The following is a 21,030-nucleotide window of genomic DNA, read 5'->3' on the forward strand; positions in this document are numbered from 1 at the left end:
GAGCCATTGTGAGAGACTGTAAGGATCCATGCAGGGGGGAACCATCTTTGCTACACCTTCAGGGATCCAGGTAAATTAAAGGCAGCATGGGAAGGCAGCATACTGACAGATGGGCTTTGATTTAACGTGAAGTTCCTCTGGCACCAGTGTATCGTAGCTCAGGCAGCACAATGGGCTGAGGTTTCTGTAGGCTTCCTATTGGTGCATTGGCCTCACGTGAGCTGTTGAGTGCAATTTGCTGTATTGACTTACAGATCATCAACCACCAACCTACAGTTTTCCATTAGCATCACTACAGATCTTGCTAGTTGGTAGAGTCTGTGGGAGCTGCTGGGGAGTAGAGATACTGGCTGATCTCTGCCAAAGAGATGCCTAAAGAAAAGTATTGTATTTCTGAGAAAAGGATGCTCATATTTTGCTACCAGTGGAACTTTCCTCTGCCCGTTGGAAGCTTTTTAGTTCTGCCCCCTCCTATACCCAACCCATTGCTTGGTCCGGTCCTGGGAAAGTGACTAATGTGAATGAGGCCCTTAAAATTACTCTCCCTCTCCCTTACTTTCTGCTTCCCCTTCTCTTTCCCAGTCCCATTGCTCTGGCCCCTAAAGGAGTGTATTAAGGAGAGTGGCAGTGAGGTGAGCAGCCTGGATAAGCTGAGCTGGAGGGCTGGTTAAAACTTACTATATGGAAATCACCAGGGGGTTATGGGTGCAGATCCATCTTGAAGCCCAGAAATGCAGAAGTAGGAAAAATCTTTGTCCAGAACCTTTACTTCTCTGGCTCACCTTTGCATTCTGTCTGACTACACCCAGCACCACTGTCATGAGCCATATTCTAAAGTTAAAATAAAACCTTCAGACAACATATTTCTTCCCTAGTGTACTTAGGTATTGCAAGGTATTTGTACTGTACATGTCACAGGGTCAAAAAGCAATCTGTGCGCCTAGATTTGCCATGGCTGCATCAAGCTGGCTCTTTGCATCCTCCCTCCAAAGGATGCTTCAGTACTTCTAAGCAAGCAAGCAAGCAAGAAAGAAAGAAACCAGCCTCTTGCATTTGGCAGAACAAATTGCCTCAGAGAATCCTGATGCATAAGATTTTATTCATTCCATGCAGATGTGATCTGCTTCCTTTAAAGGTTTTCGTTTAGGCATAATAATAGCTCTCATGTGCCAGGGGAAGGCTCTTAGTGGCTTTGCCTGGTTAATATTTTTCCTTCACTCTGCTGGCTTTGCATGCTGCGTGGGTTTTTTTGTTGTTCCAGTGGATCTGTCATAGTTGGCTTGTTTATGTAGAAGATGTCTGGCAAGCTGTAATGAAGGGAAAATGACCGTGGAGATGGAAGTTTCTTAGGAGAGTGTGCAGCGTAAAGCTGTTTGTAAACCTTGGACTTTGCACACTCCCTACGAGAGCAGAGAGATACCTGGGAATTGGAAATGGAACACACCTGTCCCCATGTATCCCAGACTGGAACTCCGTACCATGGCACTGCTTGGTCCCATGTGTCATTCCTGAAAGAGGCACATTGGGGTCAGTCTTGTTAGGAATGACCATGGCCAACAGGAGGATCAGTCAGGCCAAGACTCCAGCGGTGTCTGAACGGTACAAATGCTCTTTGGTACCAGTGGGCTGGTAGGGTTCCCATAGTCACCCTTAGGAGCCTGTAAAGTTTCTCCCTTTCCTACTCATCTGCTCTTTTCTGTTTTCATGGTGACCCTCTTCCCCACTCCACGGTGATACCAGCTTCAGCAACGTATTAATCCATGCCTTCTTGATGCCTAGCTCTTATGGATCTACTAACCAAAGGCATTATATAAGAACTGGGTGGTATTTCACACTGTGTGTTCCATAGGAATGCATACTTCCTTCACAATTTAACTTCCATTTTTTATTTGCTCTAACATTATATTAGCCATATTAATTTTATTATATATTATACATGTATTTATGGATGGACTACCTTTCTTTGAGATGCTCTGTAGGGCCACTGCCTTCTCCTCATTCACATCCCTCTAAAATACCCCCTTTCATGGCGATGTTTGTTTGCAAGACACTAACTGGCTGAGTGTGGCTCTTTCATGAGTACTTGGGGAATCCTCTATCTAATTTTTTTAACATTGATATTAAAACACTTGGTCAGTTGCCAAATACCTTATGTTGTTACCCCCCTTCCTTCTCTTATGTCTGTATGTCTTTTAGGTGATAAGGGACCATACCTTCTCTCCTGTTTGCATAGCATCTTGCACATTGTGGAGAATCTAAAAAACACATTCCAGTTAACGCCCAAATATCCTGTGTATAGATTGACATCCTGCTCAGCACATCTGATGTAGCCCAAATAAACCACAAAGCTGATATATTTATTTTGTTTAATTCATTGGCACAAGTAAAATTTATTTTAGATGAAAAACTTGTTATAACTCAAATTTTAACAGTACATGACCCCTTATGACCTATTCTGTTTTAGTATAAAAACTGTACCCTGTACAAACCACAGAAGGACAAATCAATGAGTGGGGAGTCATTAACTGTTAGTTGCCTACTGATAGTAGCAACTTCCACCACTGCCTGGCTGGCAGTTGTGCCACCTCGAGGAGGTTATCCGGAGCCACTTGGCCTATAATTTCACAACTGCTATAAACTGAAGGAGGCATGGTAGGAAATTTATCTTGATAACCTGCGTTTCATAATGGCAAACTTTAAGATTCTTTTAAGGAAGGGTATGCATAAGTAATGTTGTGTTTCTTGTAATCTGCCAGATTGGTGCACCAAGTAACAGCTTTGGAAGTGGAACCAACAATGCTTTACATCTTTCTCTCCATTTTATCTAGTTACAGGTTTAGCCACACAGAGCAGATCAGAGGAAGTCTTTTTTTCCCATTCCTCTGAACATTTCTCGGCTTACATGCATTCCTGTTTGTCTTGCAAATCAATGTAACAGGGTTGATTTATTGTCATTAGCTCTGATAGTGCCTCCTTCCATGTACGCAATGGAGAGAAAACTCTTTGTGAAATGATATGATGCCCTTTTTTGCTAAGGCTCTTGATTTTAACTTGCTCTGATTTAAGGGTAATGAACCTTGGCTGCCAACAAAATGAAACACCACCACAAGATCCACTTCTTCTTAGTACTCAGACAGCCAGTATTGCACGGTGTGTGGAATTCTCTATACCAACCCCACCTACTGCCTGTTGTTAGCCAGATTCAAATGTGCAGGTCACAGTAGCAATAAATAGCTAGTTCCTCTCAAGTTGGAAGCACTCCATGGTAGAGCCACTCTGATTTATTTGACAGTTAACAGCAATTGTTTACATTTGTAGTGCTTCATATAAATGAACAGTAACAGCGGCTGCCTATTAACAAGTAAAATGTATGCTGAAAAAGCTGACGTGCCTCTTCTTGGTTCCCTAGTGATTCCCCACAAGATCGGGCGTGTTATTGAAGGGAGCCCAGCCGATCAATGTGGGAAGCTGAAAGTGGGAGACCGTATCTCAGCCGTGAATGGGCAGTCAATCATAGAGCTGTCCCATGACAGTATAGTGCAGCTGATTAAAGATGCAGGCCACGTGGTCACCCTGACTGTCGTTGCTGAGGAAGGTAAGGAAAATGCCTGCTTATTTTTCCCCAGTGCGGACACTAATGGTGGCACAGCCTGCAGGGTGGGGCGTGCTGCCACATGATCACCAAGTATTTCTGTAATAAAATAGCTGCAAAGCCCCAGAGTCTGGTTTTATATCTTCTTAAGTGAACAAGCTGAAAAGGAGGTATTATAAAGACGTCAGAGGTTTTAGGAAAATAATCTATCTAGTGAGTGACGGACTGTGAAGCTCATTTCATTTGCTTGATGGAAGTTGGGCACAAGTGCAGAGGAGTGAGGGGGGAGACAGATGCAGAGATGGTTTTATTGAAAAGACAAGATTCAGGCATTATGAGAATCAATGCTGTGGTATGGAGATGCCTCCATAGAAATCCGAGAGAGAGACGGTTCCTGACAGGAAATATTCCCCATCCAGCTCTAGCACTTCTTAGGGCTGGTCTACTCTGGGGGGGGATTGATCTAAGATACGCAACTTCATCTACGAGAATAGCGTAGCTGAAGTCGATGTATCTTAGATCGACTTACCTCCCATCCTCACGGCGCGGGATCGATGGCTGCGGCTCCCCCGTCGACTCCGCTTCCGCCTCTCGCTCTGGTGGAGTTCCGGAATCGACGGGGAGCGTGTTCGGGGATCGATTGCTACCCGCCAATCCAGCGGGTAGTAAAGACGTACCCTTACTGTGAAAAAGATCTGATCCTTCAAGTTTTAGAAGGGGGAAGAAATTACTGCACTCTGGGATGCCAGTGAAAAGTTGGGTTGAATTTTTTTTTACCTTACTTGGCATCCTAGAGTTCTTCAGCAGGAATTCACGTCAGGAGAGCCCCTGCCCCAGAACTAAAAGGTAAGTTCCTACGGTGATATTGCCTGTGCAAGCCAATAGCATGGGCAGCTGTGCCTCAGGGGCCCTATTGCTGAACAGAAGTCAAGCCTAGCGAAATATCCAGTTCTTAGACATCCTGCCCTGCTGGACATGGTCCGTGTTTTCCTCTCACTCTGTGAAAATGCACAGATTTGCCTGATGCTGCCTTTCCGGGACACAATGAACACAATGTTCTTCTAAAGATACATTTGGAGAAAACTCGCATCCTGATTACTGTTTTTTCTGCAAAGCCTCTCAGGTTGCTAGCAAATTCAATGCACAAAAAGTGAAATCCTCGAGGCAGCAAAATGAATATTTGTGATGCCAAAGTCCCACCTTCAGAGACGGCATTTTCTAATGAAAGCTCCCATGCCACACTGCTTTCAATATTCTATTGTTCCCTATACAAACAGTTCACTATAAATATGTAAAATCCAATCATTCGAAGAGAGCTTTTTTCCAGCACTGCTTACCATTGCATTTTTGTGGATTGCTGCTTGTAGGTTTAATTAAAATTGCTATAATTATTTTGCCAGTAAGCTGGGTTTCTCCACTCTTAAATAATAAATACGTAAAACCAGCATGTGGATAAAGCCAACAAATGATCCCCTCTCATTTCACATTCATTGCAAATATTTAACATGGTATCTTGGCCTTTCATATAGAATATTAAAAGACTTAATTTACCTGCTCATTAATGCTTGAAACAGAGAGGCTCTTTTTATTTATAAAATCCATTCTATTTCAATGAAGCTTTCATTTTTATCAAATCTAATTCATTTCAGGCCAAAGGGATGCAGCTCAAAGCAATCACCCTGCCTTTAATGCAGTTGAAGTTTAAGTTGAGGTTGCGCTGAAGTCCATTTCTATCTAGTTTTTAGTCAACCTTGTCTCTGAGATAAATTGCCTCTGCCATTAATATCTGAATATAACACCCCTTTTCACACACCCTGTAGAAACACTGATCTGAGGTTTTCTCCATTCCTAAATCCTATGGGATTTGCAGATAAAATTCAGAGATAAAACATGGACCTGAGTGAGAATCAGTGTTGGAAAAAAATCTCAGTAACAGATTATAAAACCAGCCCAAAGTGACCAATAGGAGAAGCCATGTTGCTTGGAGATTTATATAATGTTTGGAGGAAATACAGAAATCCATGTTGCTCATAAACAAGAGTAAATTACTGTTTCTAAAATAATCACTGGTTTAAGCTTGGGGAATGTAGTTCAGCTAATGGCACAGCTGCAGTGAGCACCAAGTTCCAGATCATAAAATACTAGGCAGGCACTATCCTCCTTAGAGCGGTCAGACCCTGGGGAAAGCCAGCGCAGACATTAGATCATGCAGACCTTTCAATCAGTTACACACTCTGGGAAGCAGGTTGGGCTTTATAGGGTTGGTCGTCTGGCTACTGCTGCCACTAGTTAGTTGCATTGTGGATAACACTGAGGGGGGAGAGAAATACCCATTTAGCCAGAAGCTATTCAGCACCATAGTGCTCAAGCCCTGACTGACTTTGCTGTTCCCCCAATGCATCTTCTGTGCTGACCTCTTAGATTGGCAGTGAAAATGTTTTCATCCCTCAGCTCATAGAGCTACAATGCAACTCTGATCCCTCCGCTGCTCCCCTCCAGCTTTCACAGATGTGTGCTCTTTTCTTTTCATCCTTTGTCCCAATAGTGTCTCTAATTCTAGAATAAGTGAATTCTGCTCCATGCTCCAGAAGACATTCTACAACAGCCTCAGTCGTGTCCTAACCAAAAACATGGGAGAGCAGGATGAGTGGAGGAGCCGAGAATTCATGCAGACAGATGGCCTTTCTCTTACTTGTGCTTATTAACTAAAACTTTGAATGTACACCAGGAATAAATGTTGACATTTGTCTCTGTGGGGTAAAAAAACCTCTTCAAGGCATGTCCTAGCAATAAGGCCAGACAGCCCTGTGATGAACTCTGCAAGATCTGGTATAGCTGATAAATGCTGCAATCTAATGTAATAGTCTGTACTGAGAAGCAGTAATATGCTTTCCTTTACTTCAAGGTGCATAATTACTTGTGTTTTTCAATTATTACCCAAAAATGCATTTACCTAACACACACCTAGCAACACTGGGCTGGAATGTCTGTGACACTTTTCATTATAAGAACTTATTTTCAGAGTTTGCGACTGAACCATAAATGTTCATTCCAGGTTAAAACTTGCCCTTTAGGGTTTCTGAGTGCATTTTGGTGGAATATGGTTTGCTCTGCTGTTTGAGTGGCAGTCACTTTGTATTGCAAAAACATAAGTTTTTTTTGTAAGTCATTTGATCAGACCCGTACAGTAAATGTGTTTTCTGTGTTGGAGATAGGTTCGCTTTGTGAAGGCTACTAAGAGGGATTTTGTTAAAATATCATTATAGGTAAATTGCCTGTTAAGGCTCTTTGGGGAGAGGGAGAACATTCCGATATTCCAGTTCTGATTAAAATATTGAATAGACTAGTCCCTTTAATACAGCTTCAGGAACCATTTGTAACCTTTCCCTGAGAGTTTGCCTGTGATAGATCTTCTCCATGATGGATTAGCAGATGTGACTGTCAGTAGCGCCTCCAGGAGCCTGGCTGAGTTGGGCTCAAACCCTGTTCACAATGGAGCTGGAGGAGGGGTGGGGCAGGCATCATGCTGATCTTTCTGATTATTTGTTAAATCACCATCAAATACTGTGGGGGGGGACGATCCGGCTGTGGATCTGTTTAGTTCTGACACTGCTCCTGCCTTTACCAGGTTATACACAATCTAAATGTCTGTATGTTTGATTCACCAACTTAATCTGTGCTGTCATTCCTAGAATAAAGTAGTTTAGCTTAGCAGAAAGTTCCTCCATTGGGAGGATGAACTTCACCCAATACCCTGATTTATGGAACTGAATCAAGAAATCTCCACTCCTTCTCTTCAGCGCAGCATCAACCTGGCATGTTACTGTCATCCAGCACAGAAGTATTGTGTATGCTTGGCCGTGTGGCTCAGACCTGCCCATTAGCTTATCCTAAGGAAAATGGAAATTCTGTTTCTCCTGAAATTTTAAATTAAAAGCCCTGCATTCTCACTCTAGGCAGCTGACCGCAAGAGCTGCTGTTTACCTAGAAGAGTCAGAAATGCTCAGAACAGCAATTCACTCTCTTGTGCTGTTTACTCCCCTCACGCCACACGGTGTGTTTTTAGAGGTCTGTCTGTAATTCTGTTTTGTTTGACTTTATTAGAGCACCATGGCCCCCCTTCAGGAACCAACTCTGCCAAACAAAGTCCAGCCCCGCAGCACAGACCTATGGGAACAACACAAGCCAACTCTGCAACAGCAGACAGGTATGATGCCTTTCAGACAGATGGGAACCAAAAATGAACAAAGAATGAGCCTGGATGGTGTGATACCCAAGGATGACTTAGGCTGGGGCTGAATCTGTGCGCAGAAGTGAGGGGAAGGAGGGGCAGCCAACTGTGGGTCACGTTCCCCATATCCTGCAGCAAGCCCTCATCTCAGTGCATGGGAGCATCGTCCAGGCATTGCCCTTGACTGCATCTAAAAAAGGGCACAAATGCTCCATCGTTCTGGGTACCTAACAAGGACTTTAAATTGTGAGGAATTGTTGCCTCAGTAATTCCTGTATCAGCCTGGCCCTTATAATCTCATGTAACTGTTAGTGTTCGTGCTATGCACTGTCTTTGGCATATGTTGTGGGGAACTGTAATTGATACGCAGATTATGCTCACTCATAGCTGACGACTATTCCTGTTCTGTTACAGAAGAGGGTGTCTACTGAAGGGGTTGAGGACTAAGCTGGATAAGTTTATGGAGGGGATGGTATGATGGGATAGCCTAATTTTGGCAATTAATTGATCTTTGACTATTAGTGGTAAATATGCCCAATGGCCTGTGATGGGATGTTAGATGGGGTGGGATCTGAGTTACTACAGAGAATTCTTTCCTGGGTGTCTGGCTGGTGAGTCTTGCCCACATGCTCAGGGTTTAGCTGATCACCATATCTGGGGTTGGGAAGGAATTTTCCTCCAGGGCAGAGGCCCTGGGGGTTTTTCACCTTCCTCTGTAGCGTGGGGCATGGGTCACTTGCTGGAGGATTCTCTGCACCTTGAAGTCTTTAAATCATGATGTGAGGACTTCAATAGCTCAGACATCGTTTAGGGGTTTGTTACAGGAGTGGGTGGGTGAGATTCTGTGGCCTACGTTGTGCAGGTCAGACTAGACGATCATAATGGTCCCTTCTGACCTTTAAAGTCTATGACTCTATGTCTAGGAGAAATTGGAAATGTCATTCTTGTATGTCTAGGCTGTTCAGGGACCCGATAAATCAGGAGGCAGAGATCTAAGGGTATGTCTACACTACGAGAGTAGTTCGATTTTACTTAAATCGAATATGTGGAATCGATATTGCAAAGTCGAACGTGTGTGTCCACACTAAGGACAGTAATTCGACTTTGTGAGTCCACACTAACGGGGCAAGCGTCGACATTGGAAGCGGTGCACTGTGGGCAGCTATCCCGCAGTCCCCGCTGCCCATTGGAATTCTGGGTCGAGCCCCCAATGCCTTCTGGGGAAAAAAATGTGTCGAGGGTGGTTTTGGGTAACTGTCGTCATCCAACCGTCACTCCCGCCCTCCCTCCCTGAAAGCGCCGGCGGGAAATCAGTTTGCGCACTTTTCTGGTCAGTGACAGCGCGGACGCCACAGCACTGCGAGCATGGAGCCCGCTGCGACCATCGCTGCAGTTGTGGCCGTTGTCAACGCCTCGCAGCTTATCATCCACCTTTCCCAGAGGCAGATGCAGATAAATCAGGCGAGGAGGCTACGGCAGCGCGGAGAGGACCTGAAGTCTGAGAGTGGCACAGACCTGTCACAAAGCATGGGACCCAGCGCCGAGGACATCACGGTGGCAATGGGTCATGTGGATGTTGTGGAACGGCGATTCTGGGCCCGGGAAACAAGCACGGACTGGTGGGACCGCATAGTGCTGCAGGTCTGGGATGAATCCCAGTGGCTGCGAAACTTTCGCATGCGGAAGGGGACTTTCCTTGAACTTTGTGAGTTGCTGTCCCCTGCCCTGAAGCGCAATGACACCCGGATGCGAGCAGTCCTGACTGTCCAGAAGCGAGTGGCCATAGCCCTCTGGAAGCTTGCAACGCCAGACAGCTACCGGTCAGTCGCGAACCACTTTGGTGTGGGCAAATCTACCGTGGGGGTTGTTGTGATGCAAGTGGCCAACGCAATCGTTGAGGTACTGCTCTCAAAGGTAGTGACGCTGGGAAACGCGCAGGCCATCATAGATGGCTTCGCCGCGATGGGATTCCCAAACTGCGGTGGGGCTATAGATGGAACTCACATCCCTATCCTGGGACCGGACCACCAGGCCAGCCAGTACATCAACCGAAAGGGCTACTTTTCAATGGTGCTGCAAGCACTGGTGGACCATAGGGGACGTTTTACAAACATCAACGTCGGATGGCTGGGCAAGGTTCATGACGCTCGTGTTTTCAGGAACTCAGGTCTGTTTAGACGGCTGCAGGAAGGTATTTACTTCCCGGACCACAAAATAACTCTTGGGGATGTGGAGATGCCTATAGTGATCCTCGGGGACCCAGCCTACCCGCTAATGCCCTGGCTCATGAAGCCCTATACTGGCGCCCTGGACACTGAAAAAGAACTCTTCAACTACCGGCTGAGCAAGTGCAGAATGGTGGTGGAGTGTGCTTTTGGCCGTCTCAAGGGGAGATGGAGAAGCTTACTGACTCGCTGTGATCTCAGCGAAACCAATATCCCCATTGTTATTGCAGCTTGCTGTGTGCTCCACAATCTCTGTGAGAGCAAGGGGGAGACCTTTATGGCGGGGTGGGAGGTTGAGGCAAGTAGCCTGGCTTCTGATTACGTCCAGCCAGACAGCCGGGCGATTAGAAGAGCCCAGCGGGACGCGCTGTGCATCCGGGAGGCTTTGAAAGCTAGGTTCCTGAGTGAGCAGGGTAACCAGTGACTTTTCAGTTTGTGTACAGAGAAGCTGAACCTGCCCCCGTTTCTTTACCCACTAAATGTTCAGTATCCTCTCCAGTTACATACCCCGTTCCCCCCCTTCCAACACACGTTTAAAAATAAAATCACTTGAATTTTGTTAATGAACACCGTTTTCTTTATTACTGTTTTTGTGGGAAAGTGTTGAACCTGGGACGCAGACTGTGGTGGGGAGCGGGTGTAGTGTAGTGATGCAAATGACGCTTCCAAACTCCAGGAATGACAGGCTCCGCGGTGGTGGACTGGTGGTTTCAACGGAGCCTGCCACCCCTCCTGTTTGGGACTCTGTGTGTGGGGGGGCTATGTGACTTTGTGGCAGGGGGAGGACGGTTACAGATCCCCTGCTGCGTGGCTCTGTGATCCAGGATAAGGACCGCCGCATAAGATCTGTAACTGCCCTCCCCCGCCACAAAGTCACAGAGCACCCCCCACAGAACACTAAAACCACCTCCCAGACTGACCAAGGTAACTAGTGACTGCAGTGTGTGTGTGCCCTGCTGCTGAACCTGCCCCCGCCTCTGTACCCTGCTAAAGGTGACTGTCCTGTCCAATTACCAACCCCCTTTCCCCCCCTTCAGACAGACTCTCCTCTAAAGAACATGATGGAAACAGTAATTAACAGAAACGTATTTTTTATTGTCAACTACACATGAAACTGGGGGGTGAAACTGGGACGGGGGCTTGGGTGAGGCGGGAAGGAAAGGACTTGTCAAATTTTGGGGAATGAGAGCCTTCTAGTAGTAGAGCAGTCTGCAGAGGTGGAGTGAGAGTTTTCACGGACTCTGCCGCCCCTCCTTCTTTGGACTTTGGGTGAGGGGGGTATGGGACTTGGTGGCGGGGGAGGGCGGTTAGAGAGACACTGCAGCGGGGCTCTGTCCTCCTGCCTCCGGTCCTGCAGAACATCCACAAGGCGCCGGAGTGTGTCTGTTTGCTCCCTCAGTAGTCCAAGCAGCGTTTGAGTCGCCTGCTGGTCTTCCTGCCGCCACCTCTCCTCCCGTTCCATGTGTGAACTGTGCATTTGGGACAAGTTCTCCCTCCACTGGGTCTGCTGTGCTGCCTGGGCTCGGGAGCAGCCCATAAGTTCCAAGAACATGTCCTCCCGTGTCCTCTTCTTCCTACGCCTAATCTGCGCTAGCCTCTGGGAGTGTGATGCCAGGCTGGGTTGGGAGACAGTCGCAGCTGTGGGAATGGGAAAAAGGGAGTGAATTCCTCAGAAAGATAAATTTAGTTGTGAACAAAGAACATAGTCTTTCTCTGTAAAGAAGACCATGCACAGCACCTATCACATGCGCACTCAGGACAAGGTCGAATTTTCGGCCTTCGCATTCAGTGCCTGGGGTCTTGCAGTGCAGATCAGAGAAGCGGGGCAGGACACCGGAATTTGTGTAGCAGGCCGACATGGTAAGCCGTAGACTTGTGGCTGCTTAAAACTTTAATAGTTGCACTGGCTTCCTTTCACATTGAAAGCAATGCCAGTCCCTGCTGCCAGCAATCCGGCAAGCATGAGCTCTGCCCCTGTCCCACTCCCTCGCCGCTGTCCCAGAGAAAGATCCCTGTATGCTGCCCCTCTCCCGCCTCCACCGCGTGGCTGTAAACCGCCGGTTACAGTTCTGTAAAGGAACGGGCAAGCAGTCCCAATACTAACATTCCCCTACCTAATTCAAAGCAGGTCACCATGAGCGACATCACCCTGATGAGGATCTCAGACACGGAAAAACAAAGAATGCTTCGGGAAAGCATGCAAAGACCAGGGCCGTATGCCGCCATGCTCTGCAGGGCAATGATCCCGGAGTACTTGCTTGTCTCCTGGCGCGGAAATATCTGCTATTACGGAGGACCCAATAAGGCCGCTCTCCCCAGGAACCTGATGCAAAGGCTTTCCAATTACCTCCAGGAGAGCTTCGTGGAGATGTCCATTGAGGATTTCAGCTCTATCCCCGGACATATAGACCGCATTTTACTGTAGCTGCACTGGCAGGGACTAAACAGTAGAGCGGCTTGGGCAGAACAATCATGCAAAACCGGACATTGTTAGATTTTTTTTCAATAGTTGCACTGCCCAGGACTGAAACGTTAAGCGCCTAGGGCACACTAATCATGAGAAACCCATTGTTGTTATTGTTAATATTCCTGTTCTGTTAAAAATAAATGTTTAGATGTTTAAAACACTTACTGGATGATCCTTCCCCTGATTCTGTGTCCGGGTTAACGGCTGGGGACGGTTGGTAGGGGATCTCTGTAAGGGTGATGAAGAGATCCTGGCTGTCGGGGAAATCAGCGTTGTAAGCGCTGTCGACTGCCTCGTCCTCCTCATCTCCTTCCTCATCTTCCCCGTCCGCTAACATGTCCGAGGAACCGGCCGTTGACAATATCCCATCCTCAGAGTCCACGGTCAGTGGTGGGGTAGTGGTGGCGGCCGCACCTAGGATGGAATGCAGTGCCTCGTAGAAACGGGATGTCTGTGGCTGGGATCCAGAGCGTCCGTTTGCCACTTTGGTCTTCTGGTAGCCTTGTCTCAGCTCCTTGATTTTCACGCAGCACTGCGTTGCATCCCGGCTGTATCCTCTCTCTGCCATGGCTTTAGAGATCTTCTCGTAGATCTTTGCATTCCGTCTTTTGGAGCGCAGCTCGGAAAGCACGGACTCATCGCCCCACACAGCGATGAGATCCAAGACTTCCCGATCAGCCCATGCTGGGGCCCTCTTTCTATTCTGAGATTGCACGGCCATCTCTGCTGGAGAGCTCTGCATCGTTGCCAGTGCTGCTGAGCTCGCCACGATGTCCAAACAGGAAATGAGATTCAAACTGCCCAGACAGGAAAAGGAATTCAAATTTTCCCGGGGCTTTTTCTGTGTGGCTGGTCAGAGCATCCGAGCTCGGACTGCTGTCCAGAGCGTCAACAGAGTGGTGCACTGTGGGATAGCTCCCGGAGCTATTAGTGTCGATTTCCATCCACACCTAGCCTAATTCAACATGGCCATGTCGAATTTAGCGCTACTCCCCTCGTTGGGGAGGAGTACAGAAGTCGAATTTAAGAGACCTCTATGTCGAACTAAATAGCTTCGTGGTGTGGACGGGTGCAGGGTTAATTCGATGTAACGGCGCTAAATTCGACATAAACGCCTAGTGTAGACCAGGCCTAAGACCAGCTCTGATCAGAGATGATACTCCATCCCTTCAGCACTTTTCTCGGACCAAGGGGTGATTACTTATGAGTGGAAATCACCCAATAAAACCCCAATCAATAAATGGTTCATGAGATCCTGGGAGATGCTGTCAATGGGGAAAATATTCACAGGGATACTCTGTTTCACAGCCAATGTATCAGTTATGTAGCACAATGAATAGATGGACATGCTGGGTTTTTCACCTATTTTTCCCATATTAGCATTATCTTTATTACATAATTCAGCAGTACCCTACTTACCCTGGGCACTACTGCAGGTAGCTGTTTGGATGATCTTCTCTTACCTGCTTTAATTAAAATGAACATTTAAAAATTAAAAGTTGTCTTGATGCTGTCACTGCACAGTTTAAACCCATTCATAGCAGTTATGTGGCCTTTTTCTAGATGGTGCATGCACACTGATTTTTTTTTTTTAATCATTATGATGATGGCAAAGAGTCTGGGATTAAATCCTCAACAGTGATTCATTTCCTGGATTTTGCATGTTTGTTACATTACTCAGAAGTACCTGATCATGTTCTGTCTGTGTATGAATTGGGGACACTTCATGCTCAGGATAAACTAAGCATTATATACTGTCGAAACTGTCTCACCTGTGAGGGAAGTGTGCAAAGAGAGAAGGGTTCCCTCCAAATGAGAACAGAGGGTAAGACTGAACTGCTATTTTTTGTACTCTTTATAATCCTTGGGTTCACAGAAGACCCTAGTGTCAGATGTCCCTAACTCAGGAATGAAATAGGTGACGCAACTCCTTGTGCCAAGCAGTAGGTTAAGGTTATAAATTACAGATGATGAAGAAACAACTGTTAAATACCCTTTTAATTGTATAAGCTTTGCATAAGAAAACTATATTGTTGTACAACTGATATGTTTCTTGCTGGTCCATCCAATAGTAACTATTAGCAAGTCGTTGCTGCAGATTCATTGAGTTTCCATGTAAATGTGACCTGAGTAACTTAACCTTTCCTTCCATCAATTTGCAGGGGAGTCACAGAAGATGAAGCTGGAAGAGAACTTTCCAACAGTTACAGGCTTCCCTGGCCTGAGCACAAGCACTTGCCCCAGCCCGATGGCGGCGTTCTCTCCATTGTAGGCAGCCGTCATTCTCAGGTAGACCCCTATCCTGAGGAGCCAAAAGACTCGGCAAGATCCTGGTGGTACTGAGGCCCTAAAGTTCAACTGCCACTGACATCTGTATGCTAATAGTCTAGGATAACCTTTCCCTTAGGAGATATGGTGTTGAGAAGATATTCTTTGTTATGAATGTGCTGACTAGGCATGTGTCAAACAGTAGGGAGGATGTTTTGCTAATACTTAATATTTTAATGTTGTTATAAACTTAGTCTAGTTTAATATTGCTGATCATTATAGTTATAAAAGAAACAACAAACCTTTGAAACGGAACTACTGTAACATCTTGGGAACATTCTATATGGAAAAACAGTTCATACATATTTAGGAATCTTAGAATTAAACTGCTCTGCAGATTTTGGCTGGGTATAACTCTGCCTCATACCGAATCATATGATGTGAGTTTGTGACGAGTCAAATTCAATTGCATGTTGCACTTAATTAAAACCACATCCCTTCATAGCTGTGTATTAAAACCTGCCTAGTGTGTGAAACTGAAGGGATTTCTTTGGTTTTATAAAATACCTTTCCTGAAAATGTAGGGGAAACTAACAAAAGTTAAAATTTCTCAGTCCACAATTCTTCATCTTGTTTATCTCGTTTCTTATGCAGAGTCTTGGCTGTTCTCCAGTAGAACTGGAACGAGGCCCTCGGGGTTTTGGATTCAGTCTTCGCGGAGGAAAGGAGTACAACATGGGCTTATTCATCCTTCGACTTGCTGAGGATGGGCCTGCCATCAAGGATGGAAGAATTCACGTGAGTGTCAGATCACTGATGAATTCAAATAGGTTAGGCTCCTCAGGATGTTCATTACCCAGTCAAAGAATTTGCTTCCCTGTAAGTGGTTAGTGTCTCCCTGCACACACACAACAGTTATTTACACTGCTGCCGGTCTAAGAGTTGTAATTGCAGAGAGGTAGCAAACTGTGTTGATCGTTGTAATGTTTCAGGAAATAAAAATCCCAGCAACGTGTTAGGGGGAAAGAAAACTGCTCTCTGTGCACCACTGCCGCTCCCCAAGAAAGCTGGACACTATCTACTCTAAAGACACAGTAATAGATGTTTCCGACAATGAATTTTCTCTGTAGACAGTAGTTTGCCAGAATGAGTGGTTTTTAGAAGCCCAGACTGGAAATAGCACAATGAAATGCAAGTCTGTTGGACGGTTCCCAGAGTCCAGGTAAATGTGGGTTTGTGAGAGCACCCAACCTCTGTGTTTATGCTGAGCTTTCATTGTTCAGCATAAAATTTTAAAATGGTTCCAAACCAAGTGCCTTCCCTACCAACATATCCTAATGTTAATTCTTGTGTCATGTCTAAGAATCCCACTGTTTAAATATTGTCTCCTAAACAAACCAAATATATGCAAAGGGCGAAGGCAGCGCCACAACAGTTGGAGACCAAACACAGTTCTGTAATTACTGTCCATAAAATGACTTTTTACTGGCTGGAGCATGGAACTGAGCATCAGAGACTCTTTTAGTTCTGATTCCATTCCTGCCAGTGACATGTGGTCTGGCCCTTTACACAAGTCACTTCACCTCTTTCTCTGTCAGTTTTGTAGTCTGCAAAGTGAAAGTAGTAATCGACTACTTTTGAGAGCTGATGTCAGGCTTAATTGGATGCAAAATTCAAAGTGTTAACTTTTATTGTGCTAATTCTTAACATTTAGTCGTTAGTTTTTCTTATGCTTGGGAGATTGCTTGAGTCTTATAGTGTTGCTTCTGTTTTCCCTTGTACTGCTCTTTCAAGTGTGGTTATGCTAAGCTCCAGACCTTGGCATTCAAGTCACCAGCAACTGAAGACTTCCCAGCTGCAAATCTTGGACTTTCATTGGAGAAATTTCACAGCAGTAAACAGAATCTAATGTATACAATTCCCTGAACTCTTGCTGTGTTCAGCTTTATAAATTCCCAATCTATTGGGGACACATAATATAACTCTTTGGGCTCTGTTCTCAAAAATGACATCAGCACACTTATCTGCTTTCTCCTATGGATCTTCTGCGCCAAAGAATGGGTGGGCTGTAGGGTAAATTTGACTGTGGGGTATTCATAATAAAACAGTGTGAGGATGAATATTTGAAATTTGGAGCTCATCTTTCTTTCATTATACTTCTTATGTGATATTTGCATTTCTCCAAAGATCTGGTAGGCCTGGCCAGATATCATGTAATAAGATCTCTTCCTCCTCCCAACAGATAGAGATAGGAAAACAAAACTGTGGTGTCCTCCCTGTTCCCCTTCTCAAGGCACTTTACCTGGCTGATCACACCCAGCTTTCCTGTCTCCCTGCAGGTGCTGATCACCTTCTGGTCAGCTAAACTAGGGGATACATTTTGTTCACGGTTAGTGGTTTTAGCAGGGCTCCTTCCACTGTAGCAATCTGTATGGAGCAGCCCACTGTTATCTGCTTCCTTCCCCTGCTAGAGGCAAGTATTGTTCCATTTCAGAGCTCCATGCTGACTGACTGACATAGAGGGTCCAGTCTTGGGTAGGCTGTTTCCCAGAGGACATCAGTGAATTCGCTGGGTGCCTGCACTGTATGGGAGAGGCATATTCAGCTGTGTTTAAAATGCTGTTTCCATGCTTGAAGCAGTAACAGTTTCACACCGGAACTATAGCACCCTGAAAAATGAGTTCATAATGGGACAGCCTCATCTCCTGTGCCCTGGCAGCAGGTATGTGCCCTCCTCCAGCCCTTGGAAGCGAAAAAGCTGGTGAATTTGCTTTCCATGTCCACTGGGCTGATCATGCCTATACACTGATAAAATGGGGACCTATCTATCATAGTGCAGGTCCACCAGTGGTGGCAGCAATGGAAGCACTAGTATAGGCAAACCCCTGAGTCCTGTCTGTACCAGTACTGCCATTGGAGCCATGCCCCACTGGGAATCTTGAGTCCTGAGGGCCAGCAAGGCCTAAGCGGTGTCATTATTATACTCCATGCATTGGAAAATATTTGCAACCATTTCCTTCATGGCACCTGACTCTCTTGCAAGGGCCACTTCTCATAGCTTCTGTTGCAGAGGTCAGCGGGATGAATAGAATTAATGCTCATAACAAAACATAAGGAGTGACGTCAATGAAAACTGTGGGAGCAGGTTGTAGACTCTGGAAACAGGAGCTACCTCTAGATTCTCCCTGGCCAGGGCAGAACGTCTCCGTGCCTAGATAAGCTTGTTCACGATTCTGTGCTGTCCAGTCTTTCCCAATTCAACCACAGAAATGGCCCTAGGCCTTTCCCAGCCCCAATTTAAATACACCTCTACCCTGATATAACGCTGTTCTCGGGAGCCAAAAAATCGTACTGCGTTCTAGATGAAACCGCGTTATATCAAACTTGCTTTGATCCGCCGGAGTGCGCAGCCCCGCCCCCCCCAGAGCACTGCTTTACCGCGTTATATCCGAATTCGTGTTATATTGGGTCCCGTTATATCGGGGTAGAGGTGTAATACTTTCAGAGGGAGCTTTTCAGATACTGACGCAAAGGAGCTCTAATAACCCAGTTTGTAGCTGGTTTGAACATTAGATGGTAAAACAGCACCTTTACCTTGTGTTTTCCCAAATGGTTTTGTGTCCTCCTTCTGGTTCATTTATTATTGTATTAGCTCTCCATGATCATAGGGTTCTATGTGGGACTGTTACCTTCTTCCGTAGCATTTTATGTAACTGATCTAAGTAAGACATGTGCTCTTTAAACTGCAACTTTTATGTAGTAGTGACACCTAATGGAAAATCAGTTTAATTGCAAGATGAATCTAATGCTCTTTCATGGGTTAGAATCCAAATGCTTTCTGATATTCTGACATCCATTATCTGATACGTTTGTTAATTTGCATCAAAGTCCTTAAAGCTGGTATCTCACTAGTTAGGAATGAGCTAGTATTGTCATACAGTGAACTCTCTCACTCAGAATAATAAATCCTTTCCTTTCCTTTACGGGAAACCTATGGGCAACCCGCTCAGCTATATTAATATAAGGGTGTTTGGCGGTTTATTAATTTTAGAGTAATTACCACATGCCTTATAACAATCTATTTAAGCACCTACACAACGTGATTAAGTATCTTCATGGTGCAAGTCTTTATAACAGAGCATCAACAAATTACTTTTATGGAGTGAAGATGTACTCAAGAACATGGATGTATTAAACATTTATCAAATGGAAAATTCATTTCAAGTAACCTGAGCCCTTTAGTGAAGCCAGCTTGGCAGAATATCTACATGAAAAATTCACTGACCAGCCAGATGGTTGAATTATATTAATGTTATATGTTAGTGGCTGTAGGAGAGTAGTGCTAGAGCTGAGTGGGTTTCAGATAATGGAAGGGACTAGGGAAGAGGAAAGCTTGGCTTGAGCTATGGCTTTTCCTATATTGAATAAGAATCCAGTTATAGTAGCAGTGCTTGATGAAGTTTAATCTGGCTGGTATTGTCTTTTCAGGTTGGTGACCAGATTGTTGAAATCAATGGCGAACCTACCCAAGGTATCACTCATACACGAGCCATTGAGCTGATTCAAGCAGGAGGAAATAAAGTTGTTCTTCTTCTGAGACCAGGGACTGGCTTGATACCAGATCATGGTAAGTTACAGGTTGTACCAATTTGTCCGGAGGGGACGGGGGGAAGGTGGTAAAAAGAAATGTGTGTTGACGAATGTCTAAAGAGGTTGGATGCTGTTGTGCATGCACTAAAGCTACTTAGCAATAGCCTTCCATTTCTGCTGACTTTCAAGCTGCCTGTTTTCATACAAGCAGAAATAATGTGACCAGAAAAAACCCAAATCTGTTGCCATGGAATAGTTATTTTACTGGAAAGACAACACAAAATGTAATGTTATTGCAAGTATTCTTTAGGCCATGTTTTGTTCTGATGGTCCCATCCATCTCCAACTTGATTTCTGTGCTCCTCTACACATATTATAATTAAAGACACAATTTGCTTTTACACTTGAATAAAATCTCATATGGTATAGGGCTTCTGTCAAGATGATTATTTTTGTGATGCTTCAGTTTCTCTTATGAACTTAAACTATAAAACGTTAAATTTTTCAAAAACAAAACTTCTGAAAGAGTGAAGGTTTTGCTCTTGGAATAGAAAACTTTAATTGTGACTTGTTTTTTGCATATAAGGCAGCAAAGCACAAATCTATAAGTAAATTGCTTGGGCAGAAATGCCTGCAAGAGCTTCAACTGAGTTCAACTGCAGGGCATGCTCCAAAATCAAAACTATTTGTGACTGTCAGTCTTTCAAAGCAGAGCACTTTGAGAACAAGAGAATTTATTCCTCCCTATGCCAATTCTATCCTTTTAACCCTTCGCAGCTGCTGTCAGGCTTTTGACAGGAAAATATTTAAACCGTGTAAGGATCCTTCTTATGGCATAATAGCTCTGTAGTAAAATTGGAATGGCTAGATACAGAACCACTTTCCTGCCGTAAAAGCCCATGACTTTCATAAACAAATTAAAATCAGATAACTTGAACCTTCAAGCATAGCATAGCCTATGAAAGTTTGTAGCATTCTATTATATGCAGGCAGGAATCGACCTCCACTTGAGAGATGAAATTGCTCAAAAATGTTTCTTCCTATATTTTTCCCTTCTCCCCAATGAACTAGAAAATAACTTCACACCATGGTCCTAAAATACACTGCGTGGTACCATCAGAGCAAATAGTACAAAGAATAAAAGCAAAGAATCTCTGAACTACAGGAAGACTTATTGTCTTGTTAGTATTTTGAAAACTTAAAATATATCTCCACTCAATAAGTGAATTCCAGCTCTCTCTATTGCCAGTAGGTATTTAAGCTTACAATAACAAACCTAAGAGATCTGTTTTGGTTTTTCATGCAGTCATAAATATTTGGCACAGAAGTGTGCTGCACTTCATAACAATAGCAGGCATCAGTAATATTCCATATCTCCCTCCCTCCCTGAGCTCCGCCAGGCTTAAGTGCAGTAATTTAGGGGGGAGGGGAGGGGCTCTTCCATACTATCACTATGTTGTCTCTTGTGTTCTGCATTTGAATCATACACATCTAATGAAATCTCTTGCTTTCTGTGATTTTTTTGGTATATAGTCCTGGGCTTTTTCTCTTCCTCATTCAGGTCTGGCTCCTTCCAGTTTGTGCTCCTACATGAAACCTGAGCAACATTAAGGCTTTCAGTGCTTTTCTTGGTCTTTCCTTAAAGACTTGGTAAATC

The 21,030-nt window shown here is 44.8% G+C and overlaps 1 protein-coding gene across 2 annotated transcripts in view; it reads left to right on the forward strand.

Moving 5' to 3' along the window:
* MAGI3 (membrane associated guanylate kinase, WW and PDZ domain containing 3) overlaps nt 1–21,030 on the forward strand; it is a 217,477-nt gene that overhangs the window by 194,775 nt on the left and 1,672 nt on the right. Inside the window, exons 16-21 of one of the 2 annotated variants that reach the window (XM_065404498.1) lie at nt 3,410–3,595; nt 7,697–7,799; nt 14,678–14,804; nt 15,438–15,581; nt 19,272–19,410; nt 20,935–20,984. In XM_065404498.1, the coding sequence (XP_065260570.1) occupies nt 3,410–3,595; nt 7,697–7,799; nt 14,678–14,804; nt 15,438–15,581; nt 19,272–19,410; nt 20,935–20,984 (749 nt within the window). Of the gene's footprint in view, nt 1–3,409; nt 3,596–7,696; nt 7,800–14,677; nt 14,805–15,437; nt 15,582–19,271; nt 19,411–20,934; nt 20,985–21,030 lie in introns of those variants that run through there. The other variant, XM_065404497.1, reaches the window with a different exon arrangement.

This window comes from Emys orbicularis, chromosome 4, assembly GCF_028017835.1.
Source record: "Emys orbicularis isolate rEmyOrb1 chromosome 4, rEmyOrb1.hap1, whole genome shotgun sequence".
NCBI classification, from domain to species: domain Eukaryota; kingdom Metazoa; phylum Chordata; order Testudines; family Emydidae; genus Emys; species Emys orbicularis.